At 42.2% G+C, this 16,350-nt stretch overlaps 1 protein-coding gene across 4 annotated transcripts in view; it reads left to right on the plus strand.

Moving 5' to 3' along the window:
• CDK19 (cyclin dependent kinase 19) overlaps nucleotides 1-16,350 on the plus strand; it is a 142,595-nt gene that overhangs the window by 15,776 nt on the left and 110,469 nt on the right. For all 4 annotated transcript variants that reach the window (XM_067293855.1, XM_067293857.1, XM_067293856.1 and 1 more), the window contains one exon: nucleotides 3,990-4,065. In XM_067293855.1, coding sequence (XP_067149956.1) covers nucleotides 3,990-4,065 — 76 coding nt within the window. The remainder of the gene's footprint in view (nucleotides 1-3,989; nucleotides 4,066-16,350) is intronic.

Raw genomic sequence — 16,350 nt, forward strand, 5'->3', positions numbered from 1 at the left:
GTGTGTAAAATAAATGCTGCTCGATTGAACGTTGTCTCTGCCACAGGAGGCCTTCAAAGTTGGCTGGCCTCCTACCTGGCCAGTATTTCTGTGGCTTAGGTGAAAATGTTTATGGACAAAAACTTTGCTTCTGCTTGGCTGTCCCAGGCATGGGTGCCTTTTGCCTGATATGAGAGCTGCATTGTAGTGGTGGTGGTGGTTTGTTTTTTAAACTTAATGACACTTGCTCTGCTCTATAAAGAAAAATGTACTGATACAGATCTGTCAGAGAAGAATTTATGAAAATGAAAGCTTTTCCACTGTATAATCCTGTACCAGTTCTTGAAAAGTGTTTAAAGTTCACTAGACTTTTTCTGCATGTTCAGCATCATGTAAAAATGCCACCTCCTCTCCCTCCCTGCCATGAGTTTCTTAAGAGTGGGGGTCTCTAGGGAGCTGAGCAGTATAATTGCATGCAACTTAATTTTTGCGTTATTCATTGAACTTTTATGAGTGGAGAAATAGCTAATCAATTACCTATTTTTTCTTTGGCCATTTAATACTCTTTTATTGAGCAAACAGAATTGTGTATTTCATCACTGTGATTGCATCAATTGACTCAGTGTTGAACTTTCAAATGTGTTTCTTTCTTAGATTATCTTGAGGTTACCCTTGAATGGGAAATATTATTATTTTAAAATATCACTTGATGGAGATCTTTTGGGAAAGTACTTTAAGCAGCTATTATGTTTACATAATAAGAACCTTTAACTTTAGTAAAAGTATTCATATAGACTTGCATTTCTGGCAAAACAGGTAAGTGGTATGTATTTAAAGGAGGCTGCATTTATAATTTGAAACTGTGGGAGATGTAGATACAAGAGAGCTAGAATACGGCATCTTTGGAGTTCTTTATACTTGATACCTGTTTATTTTAGATAAGTATTTCATTAACCTCCTTTTTCCTTACCGTTCACAAAAACTGGTGTCCTAGAAGTATGTTGTTTGCTGCTTAGCAAGCTTGTCTTCTTTTCCCATGTTACAGTTAAAGGTGGGCTTTTTTTTTTTTTTTTTTAACATCTTTTATCATTTCCGATTTGTATCTTAAAATCCTATGGAGAATGACTGGCTGTTAAGCGATGACAGACTTGCAGAGGCCTTGGTGTTGAGCAGCGCTGTTGTGTGCAGTGTGTGCCACACAGCGTACCCATTTTCTACAGTGTCCTTCAATCTGTGCCTGTCTAACTGAACGCAAAGCTTGCATCTGTAGAGCTAGTTCAAGTGTACTCATATCAGTATGTTGTTGTGCCCAGTTAAGCAGACATGCCAAAAGAAGGGTGTACGCAGTGCTGTAGTGACTATATTGTTTTGGGATTCAAGCGGGTATGTCTGCACAGCTTTATGTGCTGTCTAGTTTAAAAATGTGACCATAGTTTAAAAACTGTGACCAATTTGAAGTGTTTTTGGTTTTGCAGGTAACACAATCTTTGTCTTCATAGTGTCAGTTAACTATCTGAATAATGGAGTTAATGCTTGGCAGCTTACATAAACCTCCTGCACAGATAGCAGAACCGTATACGAGAGGGGATGAGCCCTTATTCACTTTTTTTTTTTAATTAATGAAATCTAAAGCATTTTGTATAAGTTTAGGTATGAACCTATTACCTGTAAAGGCACAGATTTTTTGGTTCTGCATGTGTAACTTCTGCCAAATTACTTTAAATGACTAATTTATGAACATAAAGGGCTGCTCGATGCGGAATAAAGAAGGAATCTGAATTGTCATGTCAGTAGGTCCTGATAAATCCTTCAGCTTTTGAAGCAGACTTGTCCATTTCTGAAGTTATTCCTGAAAGTGTATTTGTTGAACAGCTTTTATGAATTATCTTTATCAATGCAGTAACAGGCCTAATATTATTAATGGTAACTTCTTAAACTTTTTTTGACCTTGAAACATTTTTTTCAAGTACAGAGTCAGAAGTGTTTGCAATACTGTGGTATAGATCTATTTTATTTCAATTGGCATAAAGGAACAAAAGCTTTGTTTTAAAAGGGGAGGGTCAAATCTTGTTGTGTTCGTTGTCATGCATGCTAAATGTGAAGATTTGCATCTAAATATCTGAATGGGTGAATATTTTTGGTGTAGTTGCAAGGCACACTGTGAGTTGCTGTCCTTATTTCTGCACAGAAAACCTGATACGTCAGCAGAACTAGAAAGTATTTCTTCTTTTGGCAGTTCCAGAATCATGTATGTCACCTTTGAGTGACCCATTCCTTTAGTTTCAACTGCAGAAAAACCTTCTATTGCTCCAAACCTATCAGTAGAAAGGCCTGCTTGAGCTTGCAGCCTAACGTGCTTAATCTTGCCTCCTTTGGGATCAGTGTTGCATCAAATCCCAAAGAAAATGAAACACCCTGCTTGAAATAAAGCAGATTGTAAATCCATAACAACTGAGTTTCTGTGTTTTTGATTTGGAGGCAGTATCTCTTCAAATGTAGCATAGGATTTCCGAAGATTTCACATAAGTACTTTTTTTGAAAGAGGAAAAAAACGTTATTTCTGAGTTAAGGTGAAACAACAGAACTCAAGTTTTCCTGTTGGAATAACTGCTTAATAACTCATACTTCAAAGATGGGTTTGATTTTTGTAAAACTTGCAATCCACTGAATTTTCATTTGTAGTCAGAATAAATCTGGATTTTTTTCTTGTATAATTTTAACAAAAAAAGTAGCACAGAACAGGCAAAATGGAAGCTAATTACAGTCTTAACTATAGATATGCTTTGTAGGTTTAACTGCTATTGAAAGTTGCTGATAAAAATGATTAGTTACTAATATATGTAGGTGATTTCTGAATAATTTCTGGTCCGTGTGACTCTCCCCACCATTTTCCTCTACTGAGCCACTTCTCATCCCATGGATTTCCGAGACGGAGGCTCTGGAGGAGGCTGGCAAAGGGGCTGAAACTGGGCAGGATGCAGATGTCAATTTGGAGGCAAGAGAGGCTGAGACTAATCCAATTCAAAATTTCAAATTAGCAAAAGGGTAATGGTCTGGGGCTGGAGAAGGGGGAAACCAAAGTCTACCAGAAATGCTGGAGGGAATTTGAATGGAGATTGTGGGTTGTTGAATTGTCCGGAAATTGTAACTGGTGAGTCCGCGCAAGTGCGTCAGTATTGTGAGTGATGGTGGGAAAGTGGGCCAAAAATTGGTGCTTATCCAGCAGCAACTGATAACAGCTGAAACCCAGCACACCTCACTGTAGGCAGCAAGCTGGTTAAATTGCATCATGAAGGCTTTGAGATAGTACTTCGTCTTCTCGTCCTGTTTGGTCTTTCCTAGAAGTTACTTCAAACTCTGGTTATTTAAAAGGGTGATACACCATGTTCGGGGAGAACATTTCATTTTCTGGGGCTTTGCTCTTCAGTGCACACAATTGCATATACTGCGGTGGGGTCTGTTGCTGGTGGGTACCCTACAGCAGCTCCCTGCTTGTGTGCTGGCAAATACAAACTTGCCCAGTGGCATTCGCATTCTCCAAAGAGGTATAAGAAGTTTAAAACATAATGGTATTTTAAAAGTTGATTGGCAGTGGCTCATAAAATCAAATAAGTAGTTCTTAGATGTTTCGGGAAGAGTCTTTTAAGCACAGGATATGTGTGCTTTTGTTTCCTGACAGTGGACAGTGTCCTAGAATTGCAGGGAAAGTGACTTATCTATAGATCTGTTTGCAGATGTCAGCATGGTTTCAGAGAAAAATGGATATAGGTTAACAAAGTTTATTTATAAAGGAGTTTTGTTTGTAATTTTTGAAGTCTGTGTTAAAGGAAGACCTGCTTTTAATATTTTAGTGTAGTTGATGCATAAAACAGATTGGTGCATAAAACAGATTTCAGTTTCTTCATCTAGACCAAGTTAAGGTAAATCATTATACTTGTATTTATTAGTGTGATATAAATCAGCACTAAACTATTCCTCTCTCTCTTTTTTTTCCCCCTCTTTGTGTACAGGAAAGATGAAAAGGAATATGCACTGAAGCAAATTGAAGGTACAGGGATATCCATGTCGGCCTGTAGAGAGATTGCAGTAAGTGTACATAAATGAAAGAAAGTGTTTTTACTGACATTATAATTCAACAGATAATATATTTTTATTCTCTGAATTAAATAACGCAAAGCTTATCTAAATGTTTTCCTTGAAGTATGCAAGCGTGAAAGTTATTCAAACATGAGCTTTCCTTAAAATGCTTTCTAAATTTTATTATTATTTTTTAAAAAATGTGTGGATGTGTGGAAAGAGGTGTTCTCGCTAGGTAATGGTAATGCCTCTTTCTGGTATTGTTTTTGTTTTATCTGCTTTTATGTGTTGGGAGGGAAATAAAAGTGGCCCTTTTAATGAAGATTTATTTAAAACCTGGATGTTTTTAACATGTCTTTGAAGTAAAAAGGATCTGAAAGAGATTCTAACTGCTGTTACAAGTCAGCTTGCTAATAATTTATTTTATTTCGGATTAGTGGTAGCTAACTCTTCTTTTGTGCCTGAGAACAGTATGTTCTCATTACTCAGTTTAGTTTGTGAAGTACAGAAGGCTTTCATAGCAAAATGAAAAATAGCTTTAATTGTATTTTTATTACATGTATCCAAGGGGAAAAAATTGATTCATGAGTTACATACTTTTGAGCACAGTAGTGCCCATAGATATATGTATTTATATAATTCCTGCAAAGTTGGTAAGAATGAGGTTTTTGTATTTGAAAATAGAATTTGATGCTTACAAGTTTATTTCATGACTGCAAATGTGCCTCACTGTCAAAGTGCTGTGTAGTGAGCTTGCAGCTTCAGTGTTGCAACAGAAGTGCACTTGCTTGATCAAATATTTACCTTGTTCGAACGCTGTCACTATGCTCAGGGCTGTTGAAATGTAAGATATGATTTGTGCCAAAGACTTTTTATAATCTAGCAGCGTTGCCCAGCGCTGCAGTGTTCACGTGTGCAATGCATTTTGTGAGGCATGAGAAACCCAAGGTGGTCATGAATTGAACAAACCACTGTCTTTTAGTGTAAGGCATGCAGTGGCTGTGTATGAAGAAACTTAGCAGCTAAAACTACTTTTAAAGTGCTTGACACTATAAGGCGAAGGTCAGTCACTGTGGATTTGAGAGGTGGCTGCGCTGCTGTCAGTCGGTTTACAAAGAATCTGTCCCATGACCTTTTTGCTAGTATTTCTGCCTTTGAAAGAAATAATAAGTCCTCTTCAGCATCAATACTGGAGTGTATTCTTGTTACTATAACTCCTGACTATTTTGATAGCAATGTTTTTTGCTTTTTTTTTTCTCTTGTCTTTTGTCTGATTTAGATTGTACTGCTCTTGAGATAATATGGAATAGTCCAAAGATGACTTTTCCACTGTCATGATAATGCTGTAGTATGGAGCTTGTTCTGTCATACGCAGGCATAACTTGGCAATGAAGTAGAGAGTGAGTCTCAAACTATTTTTCCTCTGATGATTAATCAGCATTTTAGTCTTGCCTTTTTTCTTTTCTTTTTTTTTTTTTTTTTCCTTAATTGATCAAGCTTCATGCAAAGCTCAGTACAGCCTTGGAAACTTCACAACTGGTGCATAAGGTATTTAAATTCTCTGAATGGTTCCTCCTCAGAAGATACTTTACTCTTGTCACGGTCCGCGGGAGTGACGGGAAAGAATCATACGCATTCACAGAATGCAGGTTCAATTCCAACTTTATTCGGCAATTTGCCCATCTTATATATGTTTGTGCAGTCGTACACTTTGCTAGGCCAATCACCATGCAGATTATGTCACAGGTAGCCAATCATGGCACCGATCACGCACGCAGCGATCATGCCTTGTACCTTGCTACTTATTTAGCAAAGCTATCTTACCCTTAACCTTGGTTCCCACTGGCTTCTGCTAGTTTATCTGTACTTTCTCAGGATGTATCATTCCCAGCTGCACCAGTGTCCTTGGTGGACTACTTCAAAGCACGTAGCAGTGGCTATAGCCTGAGGCCTAAGGCTTCAGCAAATTTAGCTACTAATGCTAAGCAAGTTGTGCTAAGGAATTAATCCTAAACAGTGTTAGTTCCATGCTCTATATCTCATATAGATTATTGTTCTGAAGCACCGCAAGGGCCCCAACACCTCCCCCTCTTCTTTCAAATAATAGATCAACCATTTTCTGTACCCGAGCTAGGATGCATTGCAGTATGCAAGGCCCACAAATCAATAGGAGCATACCCACCTACGGTAATCAGCTGTTTTAGTCCAGCTGCCAACCAGGGCCCTATGGCAAGCATATTCAACCAATCAAACAGTCCCCACAAGTTTTCACCATCGTCTTCTTGCAGTTATTTTGTTAACTCCTTCAATTTTGCAATGCTTGTATGTACTGACTCAGAATGATCACTCAGGTTCATACAACACATTCCTTCAAAGTCTTGACAGCCATGGCCTTGGGCCTATAGCAAAAAGTCAATTGCAGCCCGATTTTGTAAGGTGGCATATCTAATTGAATCTACGTCTGTTAATAAGGTACTTAAAGCAGTACTAGTAGCATTTGCTTCTTTTGCAAGCCAGCATCCTAATCTGTTAAGTTGTGATAAAGCATGAGCAGTCCCTATTCCTGCAAAAATACTACTCAAGATACGTTCTGCTGGATTCCAGAATTCTACGTTACTATCGCAACCTGACATAAAGCTGTGGGTGGATCGCTTTGCTCGAAGATGGACCGTTCCATCAATTAACCATTTTTCGGGATGGAATATTGTCAAAAGTCCAAAGATACATGGTCCCCCCACAGCTTTACCTGGTACGCCTTTCCAGGCTCTCTGACCACAAATTAAGAATATCTTAGCAGCCAACCCTATGGGTTGTGGTCCAGGTGTTATTTGACCTGAGGTGGTGTGATTACACCATACAGGTGTATTGGCATAAATGCCTGAGGGAGATTCATCAACGTCACCCTCTTTGGTAGGTGCCCTTGCAGTATAATTTAGATAAAAGCAGACTGCAGCCTGTGTAATTCCCAATAAGTCAAGTTCTTGTGGCTGCAGTGGCAAGGCAGGAAAATTGTGTACATTGAGCATATTGTTATACCATGTGGAAATATTCCACTCCTGTGTCTCCATTCTGCATCGCACCACCACCATTTGGGCTGAAGTGTACCTGGCGCACTACAATTTGTTAACACAGTATCATTGTAAAGAGACCCCATGCGCTGTATATCAAGAGGAAGTCCGGTCAAGCAAGTGTGGAAAGGGTCTGATGGCATCGTCATTGATAAACAAGGTGTCCATATTGGTTACATTCGCAAGAGTCACCCAGATGTTGCCACGTTTCCAGGTGCCTGGTCCGACGGGCGTGCTTGTTGCTCCGAGGATGAGGCAACATAAGGTCATACACGTCGCGACGGCACCCATCGTAACCGAGTTCCTGTAGAAACACAAGCATTTCCCCTCCCCCAAGTTATCAGTTCCATTGGTCCCACCCATTGGCCGGAAACCAAGTCTTTGACCAAAACTGGGGGCTTTTGTATTGATCTCATGTCTGTGGCTTGCTGACGTTCGAAATTATTATGACCTGTTTCATCACAATTCAAAAAATTAAGGACATATAACGCTTTGTGTAGTCATTCTTGTGGGGTGAGCAGTGTCTCCCCCTTTTTTTTTTTTTGTTTTTGTAGCATGTCTTTCAGGCTGCGGTGTGACTGCTCAACAATGGCTTGGCCAGTTGGGGAGTGGGGTATGCCTGTTACATGAGAGATGCCCCAGGCATTGAGGAATTGACGTGCCCGGCCTGAGCAATAGGCTGGGCTGTTGTCCGTTTTGATGGTTGTTGGCACCCCCAAGACCGCAAAGCAGGCAAGCCAATGGCGAGTCACATCCCTAGCCTTTTCACCAGTGTGGGCGGTGGCCCACAAAAATCGAGAATGGGTGTCGACTGTGACATGTACATATTTAAGATGACCAAATTCTGAAACATACGTAACGTCTGTTTGCCATAATTCATTAGCCTTTAAAACTCTAGGGTTCGCCCCTTCCTTTGAAGGCATTGGGGCAAACTACTGACAGTCTGAACAAGACAAAAATAATGTCTCTGGCCTGCTGGATGGGTAGCTGAAACTGCCTCTTCAGCGAGCAGGCGTTTTGATGAAAGAAGGAGTGAGACAGTCTGGCTTGTTCCAGAAGGTTGGGTACCACCGCTGGCATGGCTGCAGCATCAGCGCGTCGATTTCCCTCAGCGATGGGTCCGGCCAGGTCCGTGTGTGAGCGTACATGTAAAACATAAAAGTCATGCTTTCTGTGATTAATAAGAGTCCAAAGAGCATAAAGTTCTGCAAAGAGCAATGGATTGGAGACCTCACGGAGAAAGGAGGCCTCTAACCTTTGCACAAGGCCTGCGGCATAACAGGAATCAGTAACAACATTTACAAGTTCATTGGCACAAAGGTCAAAAGCCATACGGACGGCCACCATCTCCAGTACCTGTACCGACCCTCGTTCCTGTGTACGTACTGTTGTTCTCCATTGTTGTGTGACAGGGTCCTGCCACATGATAGCAGCCCCTTTAGATCTGCCTGAAGCATCGGTGAAGACAGTTAAACCAGGAACCGGGACAGGGCGACAGCGACTAGGGGTAGGCTGCCAGCCTCTGCCCATAACCTGTGCCGAGGATAATGGATGGAAAGCTGTCCAGTGAAATCAGCAAGGGCTACTTGAAAACCCCAATCTTCTGAAATTAACCAGTTCAAGTTGTCTATAGTGGCTGGGATATAAATAACTCCAGGGTCACAGCCATTCATGGTTTGCAGTCTCTCCCTGCCCTTAATGATAAGCTTAGAATACATTTCTGTAAGAGTCCATAAGTTTTTTGGAGGGGTGACAGAAAGATCCATTCAAAAATGTGCAAAGGATCTGTGCTTTTTGTATCCCATCGAAATAATACTGCAAAAGGCTGGAAGCTGTTGGCAATCAGAGCTAAATAAAAAGGCAATGAGAAATCATGTCGCCAACCCTGGCGGTCCTCCAGAGCACGGGCACATAACTGGAGTGCCTTTCTCGCTTCAGGTGTCAAAGTTCGAGTGGAGGTTAGGGAGGTGTCCCCTTTGAGCTTTTCAAAAAGGGGGTGTAGCAGTTCCGTGGAAAGTCCTAGCACTGGTCAGAGCCAATTAATGGCTCCTAATATTTTTAGTAGGTCATTAAGCATGACAATATCGTTTAATTGCAGTTGGACTGGCTGCAATTACAACAAGAAGTGAAGGAAGAGAATTAGAGCCATTATCTCTGAGGATCATAGCCAAAAGGTTGTAGCATTACTTTGAATTTGAGGTCGGTGGGTTGATCGAGCACCAGGATCTGCTCCTGCTTAGCCAGAGCCCTGGCGGCCGCCATCTCGCTCGCTCGCTACCGCGGGGGGGGAGGAGCGGGAGGGGGAGGCGGGGAGGCCGGGCGGCAGCTCGGTGCTGGTGCTGGCGCTGAGGGGTGGCCACCGCATCGCGCCCCCCCCCCAGCGCGGTGCTGCCCCACAACGGAAACATCCTCTTTTTTTTTTTTCTTTTTTATTCCCCCTTGCTCGTACATCTGAGCCGCCAGTGCAGCGGCAAGGGATTCGGTGCTGTGGTGTCTAGAGCCTGCATTTTGACAAGCCCGCACCATCTCTGCAATAGTGCAAGTTGCTCGGTTCTTAATCGCCTGCAAGGCTCTCGCACAGTCAGCATTCGCATTCTCAAAAGCGAGCTGCCTCAGCAACAGTGCCTGAGCCTCCTCATTCTCAATCTGCCGCTCAGTTGCTGCATATAACCAATCAACAAATGCAGGGTACGGTTCTGTAGGTCCCTGTAATACTTTTGCAAATGACAAACTTGAATCGGCGTTTGTACCTGTCAGTCCACGCAAGGCTTGTAAAACGAACTTTGCAATCCTCTCATATGTTTCTCTATTATATTCCGTCTGGGTTGCTGGATCCGCATGCAGCCCCTCTCCAGCCAATTGGTTATAGCCTACTCCTTGTCCGTTATTCAAGTTATCAACCGCCTGTATGGGACATTTGTCTCGAAAGTCCGAAAGCCACACAGCATACTGAGTGTTAGTCAAATCCATTTTCATTAACGCTTTCCAGTCACAGGGAGTCATCATATACGTAGTAGAAAGTGCTTCTAGGAATGTGATAGTATGAGTAGATTGAACTCTGCTTTCTTTTCCCAATTTCTGCAGTTCCTGCCACTTATTCAAAAACACCAGCAAAGAGGTGGGCCCCAGAATCAGTTCGGCAAGGGCGCGAATGTCGCTCGGCACCAAGTTTTGATATTTCACCAGGGCTCTCAGCTGCGCTTGCACTTGGTGGTTGTTTATCCCGTACTGCATTACCAACTGTTGCCGCTTTGTTACCACTTGCCAATCCAGAGGCTCCCACCTCGTCTGTCCCTGACCCGTGGTCACCACCGGGGCTACTATAGGGAAAAACTGCATGTCCCCAACCAGTTCAGCATTCTGAATGATCCCGCGCCACCTTTTTGCCATGTCAAAGTCAGGGTCCCTAGGTGGCAGGGCTTTCTCCCGTGCTCTCGGTAAACGGTCCAAAATCATTCGATACTCCTTTTGTGTTAAAGGGTTTTTTTTCCAGGCTTGCAGATGCTGCTCCGCCTGCTCAAGGGACCACGTCCCTTTGAGTACGTTGGTAATCACCCAGTCTCTGGGGGCGATCTCTTGGTTCTCCTGGGATCTGCCGGCAGGATCCCCGGAGAACCGTTCCTCAACCGCTTTCAGGCCGTCCACAATGGCCTGATGCGCCTTCTTATACGCCTCCCTCACATGCGCCTTTTTCGACCCCCTATCCAACCTCCTCATTTCCTCCAACAGTTCCTCCATTTTTTTTGAATATTCAGTCAGATCAACGCTTTCCTCCTCAGGTAATGGCACAGCGGCCGGATCCACTTCCATGGGGGGAGCGGACGGCTCAGGGGGGGCGGCAAAGGCGTCAGCAACGTCCCCTTTCTTGTACGGTGGCAAGTCCTCATATCCTGTGCCAGTCCCCCAAGCCTCCCGCTCTAGCTTAGAGAGAGGTGCCGCACATGGCGGGGAGGGCTCATCTATCACCGAGGGCCCCCCCGAGGATGGTGTATCAAAGACGGGCACCGCGTACTCCGCTCCCTCGTCCTCATTCCCCGGCGAAAGTGCCGCCGCAGGGGGCTCCGCCTGCAGTGCCCTCCGTATGGCAGCGGTCGCCTGTGCCTCCCCGTGCAGCTGTTCGATCATGAGCCGCACATCTCGATATGTTTTGGCCAGATGCCTGGCCTCTTTTTCTCCATTTTGGATGGATTCCCACAGTTCCTTCCCAACCTCCTTCCAGGCTTCCGCGCTAAAGACCTGGCTGGACTCCCGTAACAAACCGCGCTGCCTTCTCCACCACAGCAAGTCCACCAGCGCCTGGCGCTCCACCTGTCGCTCTGTTTGTGCTGCCACTTGTAACAGTTTTTCCAACGTGGCCTTTTCTACCGCTGATACAGCGTTTCCCATACCGCCCGCCGCCTCACAAGGGCGCCTGACTCACCCGTCAGAAGAGTTGCGTAGCTACGACTTTTCTTTTTTCCGTCTTTCTTTGGACGGCCAGGCTCGTTTTCCCCGGGCACGAGCCTGCCGGGCGGTATCCACTCCCGTTACTCGAACTCTTAGCAAAGCCAGCTTCTCCTTTGCAGTATCACGTCGGGGTCACCAGATGTCGCGGTCCGCGGGAGTGACAGGAAAGAATCATATGCACTCACAGAATGCAGGTTCAGTTCCAACTTTATTCAGCAATTTGCCCACCTTATAGGTGCAGGCATGCGGCGCTCTGGCCCTTGGTTGGTGGTTCATACAGATTATGTCACAGGTAGCCAATCATAGCACCGATCACGCACGCAGCGGTCATACCTTGTACCTTGCTACTTATTTAGCAAAACTGTCTAGCCCTTAACCTTGGTTCCCACTGGCTTCTGCTAGTTTATCTGTACTTTCTCAGGATGTATCATTTCCAGCTGCACCAGTGTCCTTGGGTACGTTTGTCTGAGACTCCTGTTGCTTGCTACTTGCAACTTTCCACCAGTTTAACCCTGTCATGGTCCTCCACAACTCTTCTCCAGACTTTCTAGTAAAACACTATACCTTGAGATAATGTAGCAAAAACTGTTTGCCCCAGTGGAATTTCAGGTTGGTCAAAGATTAGAAATGTGGAAAAGGTGAAGGTGAACTAGTTGAAAAAGAAATATGATTTTTCTTTCTTACAGACTAGCAGGATCAAGCACATTTTCCACAAAGAAAAGCAGATGTATAATTAATACATTAATAGTTAATCTTGTATTTAAAAGCTTAAGTAGATAACAAAGAAGGTGATGTTTACTGATTAAATAAAGATTATCAACCTGGAAGGAGGCCATGTTAAAAGATCATGTGGGTAGTTCTTTTGACATCTAACTTTAATAATAATAATTTAAAAAAAAACAGAAACAATAATTCCCTAGATTTTTAAGATACATCCATATTCGACAGAAGTTGAGAACATGGAAGAAAAAACAGTGTGCCTCTGTGTGTGTTTCAAAATCTTAATAGTTCTGTAACCTAAAGACATTATCAAATGTGTTCAAGAAATACATTATTGTAAAAGGCATTCAGTTTTGCAGTCCAAGACCATTTTGTGTATGGTATTGCCATATTCAGATACTCTGAATACTCAGAGTAAGATCTACTGGCTAACTTTCCCTTAAAGAAAAGGCAGACTACTCATCTTTCCCGAGGTTATGGATGAAGTTGGTCTGTCTTCGCTTAGGACTTTGAAAAACATAAAGCCTCCTTTACCACTATTAATGTGAGCTTTTTGTGGAAGAAGGTTTGTCAGTGATAACATCAGGCAGTGCTTCCTGGGGCAAGAGATGATTACTTTCTTTCAACTGTAGTGTGATACCTGCTGAAGCAGGAATCCATATTTCAGCCAATTCTGTTGTATTATAATGTGAAAATACCAGAGGGGATTCTTGTACGATAAAGACTTATGCAAATTTCTTTTTTAAAAAGCTAATTCCTTCTGTGTACCTAGAGTCTATTCTGAAGATAATTGAAATACCAACTATTTGTGTGTTCTTGCAAGACAAACTATCACTGGGCTTAAGCATCAGCATTTTTGAAGAGTAAAGCTGGAAAATATACATGAGAGTTATGAAATGTAGAGTTCTCATTTTTACATGATTATTTAATAAATGTGACATCTCTTTCAGTTTAAGACTTGCATTAGCTTATTTTGGAACCAGTGATGGGTGAAACTTTTTCCTTATTTCTTGATCATCAGGGCGAGATTTCTAATATTTTTGTAACATGGGCAAGAAAATTCCTGGAGTGACAAAAGTGATACATTTAGATAAAATAGCTTTAGGATTTTATTAATGTAGCTTGATTGTAGAAGATGGAATAAAAATAAAATACATTTGTAGATGTTAAAACCTTAAACCTGTGTTCCACTCAGATGTGAAACATCAGAGCATAAAGGCAAGACATGTAAATATTAATTGCAAGGTAGTTTAAAGATACATTGGAACTTTCCACAGCAAAAGAACATATACTTATGGTTCAGCATATTAGGGCTAGGGTTCAGATTTCTTGGTGCAGAAAGAACTATCTTGCAGTTTGGAAGGAGGAAACTAAAGAGTTTAGTTTAATCAAGTGTGGAGATAGTGATTATAAACTGGATTTATAAGTAATCAGATTCATATTTTGTGAAAAGTTTTTCTCCATTTTGCTAAAGAGGTAACTTAAATACATTTGGGAAAGGAAGACTTCTTAATTCTACTGTCATTGTGTTTTACTTTTTGCCTCGTAGCTTATCTAAGCAACTTCTGATTTGTTTCTTCTGTTTCCACCTGTTACTCTAAGGAAGTGTATTATTTATTTATTTTTTTTCCTGAAGCATCTTGACCATCATCCATCGCAAACCAATAACTAAAACTACTTAAAAGCCTGCAGACAGCTAACTGTAATGGAATTTGGTTTTTACTTATCAAAAAAGCACCAGTGTAATACAGCTTTGCCTGAGATTTCTTGCCTCAAAGATATTGCCTCCTGTGAAAGGGCCATGCTGGTTATTTCACATACCCTCCACAGTGAAGGAACTATAAACTTTTAATTGTGGATTTGGGGAAAAAAATCTCTTAGAGAAAAGAAATAAAAATGTAAGCCTCTTCTTTATCAGTGCCATTCAGTGGCTGTTCTTAAAATATCTAGATACAAAGCCTCTCTCTGAGCATGGGAGAGCTTCAGTGGAATTGTTTGTGATATATAAGGCTTGATAAAGGCATAAGAAAACTACAACCACATTGCGAGTATTAATAAAAAGAGGGTAGGAAAAAGCAATAAAATGTCTTTCCTTGAATTTCAGCTTTTTTTATTCAGAGAAGGAAATAAGTTAAGTGACTGATTCGGACAGCAGAGTTAAGACTTGGGCTGCTGGACTCCAAACTATCTCCATTGGAACTTATTTTAGTGGCTAAGTCACTTTCAAAATGTGTAGTTTTCTGTTGCTTTTCACATGAGGAATTGCAGAAATGAAGGCTTGAATGGTAGTGGAGTTTAATTTGGAAATCCTCAGAAAAATTCTAGTCTTGAGCCATTTGGTGAGCTACAATATGATTACTGTTACATGCTTATTTAGATTTAAAACAGTCTTCTAGTACTTCTATCCGTTTGCAATAGAAACAGAGCCTTGCCTTTTAGGTGTATTTACAATAAGCAGATTAGTGCTTTGTACTAACAAAATAATACGATTATACACCCCTTGGCAGTGGAATACAATGAGGAAGCTTTGTTTTAGTAAGTTCCCATAAAAGACCTTAGTCCTTTTCATAGCCTGGGTTGCTATTTTGAGGTTCCTGACCGGACACTCCACTTGGGCACCTAACATGAAGTTGTGTCTTGGAAAGTTTTTGAAGGATTTGATCTGTTTGGGTTCCCAAGTTTTTTCTTGGGTGTGTTTGTCACCAAAACACACATGTAAACTGATACTTGTAACAGTTCCTTGGTATCAGTTGAGCATGTTACTTTCAAAAAAAAAAAAAAAAAACAGAGGAAAGTCGAGCTTCCTTTTCATTTGTCAGTGAGAAATAGTCAATGTTTTTAGTGTGTTCTGGCTGTTCTTTTACCGAGATGGTAGAATTTAGGAATGTTAAATATGGTATTAAAAGCATCCTTGAAACTGATAAAGCATTTATAAGTCACTTGTACTTCAGGGTATATCGTCTTGCTCTGAAACTCTTCCCACTCTGAAAAGTGGAAAGTTCAGGAATGTTTTTTTTATAAGATCATTTTTTCTCTAAAGGGTAGCCTGTGGACAAAGATGGCTGCTAATAAAAACTTCTTTTCATGTGAATCAGTGACTTGAGTTATGCCCTAGGAGGCTGTTCTGTCACCTCTTAGGTCTTTTCAGCTTCCCTGCCTGCCCCAACTCAATCTTTCAAGGCTAAGTTATCAATACAAGCAATGTTCTCTGTAAATAGTGAACTTAATTCTAAATTTCAGTGGATTTTCTTGTATCAGCTTTTTTTTTTTTTTTTAATAGCTCAGTAACCTCCTTTCTGTGTAGAAATTTGGGCCAGACTGCAACAGATGGTTTAAGTGGGAGAAGCAGAGTCACAAAACAGAACGGTGTTTCTCTCCCAGCCTTGCCTATGAGTGCTCCGAATTGTTGCAGCTTTATCCCGTGTGAATGTTGCGTCTGGGGCACACAGTCGTTTTGGTTGCTGCACCCTGTGCCTGGGCGTGCTGGCTGTTAAGGAAGTTGCTGGAGGTGGCTCCTTCTGGGAGACCTTGAGAGATTGCCAAGCACACTGTGGGACGTTAGTGGGAGCATTAGCTGGCCATTGTGTTCATACTTGCATTTATGGGTACAGGCGAAAATAATTCAGGCTGTAATGTTAAATGAGTTACTGAAAGCTCATTTGAACAATTCAGCATGCGCAAATTATTCTCAGGTCTTTTGCCTATTGACGCTGTGTGTGCTACAAAGTGCTAGAGGGTACGAATATTTTGGCATCCTCAGTTTCTGAGGGTGGGCAAGGTTTTGGAAGCATTACTGGCCAAAGGATAGGTTTGCCAACCTTTTTGTGTTTGTCATCTCCCTCAAGCAAGGCTGTCCTGCTCCGTTTAGGTGCTTTTCCTTTCGGCCTCCCTGTGGCCCTTCCCTTGCATGTTAGCAGCTCTCTGGGGCTGCGTCTTCCCCACCCCGGGCTAGCAGGGCGCCGGTGCTGTGGGGCCGTGGCTGCGCCAGGGAGGTCCGGCCGGCCGTGCCGACTCCGTCCGGGAGCGCTCCGTGTCCTTGCCGGCTGCCCCGTGGCCATGC

This window comes from Apteryx mantelli, chromosome 3, assembly GCF_036417845.1.
Source record: "Apteryx mantelli isolate bAptMan1 chromosome 3, bAptMan1.hap1, whole genome shotgun sequence".
Classification (NCBI taxonomy): Eukaryota; Metazoa; Chordata; class Aves; order Apterygiformes; family Apterygidae; genus Apteryx; species Apteryx mantelli.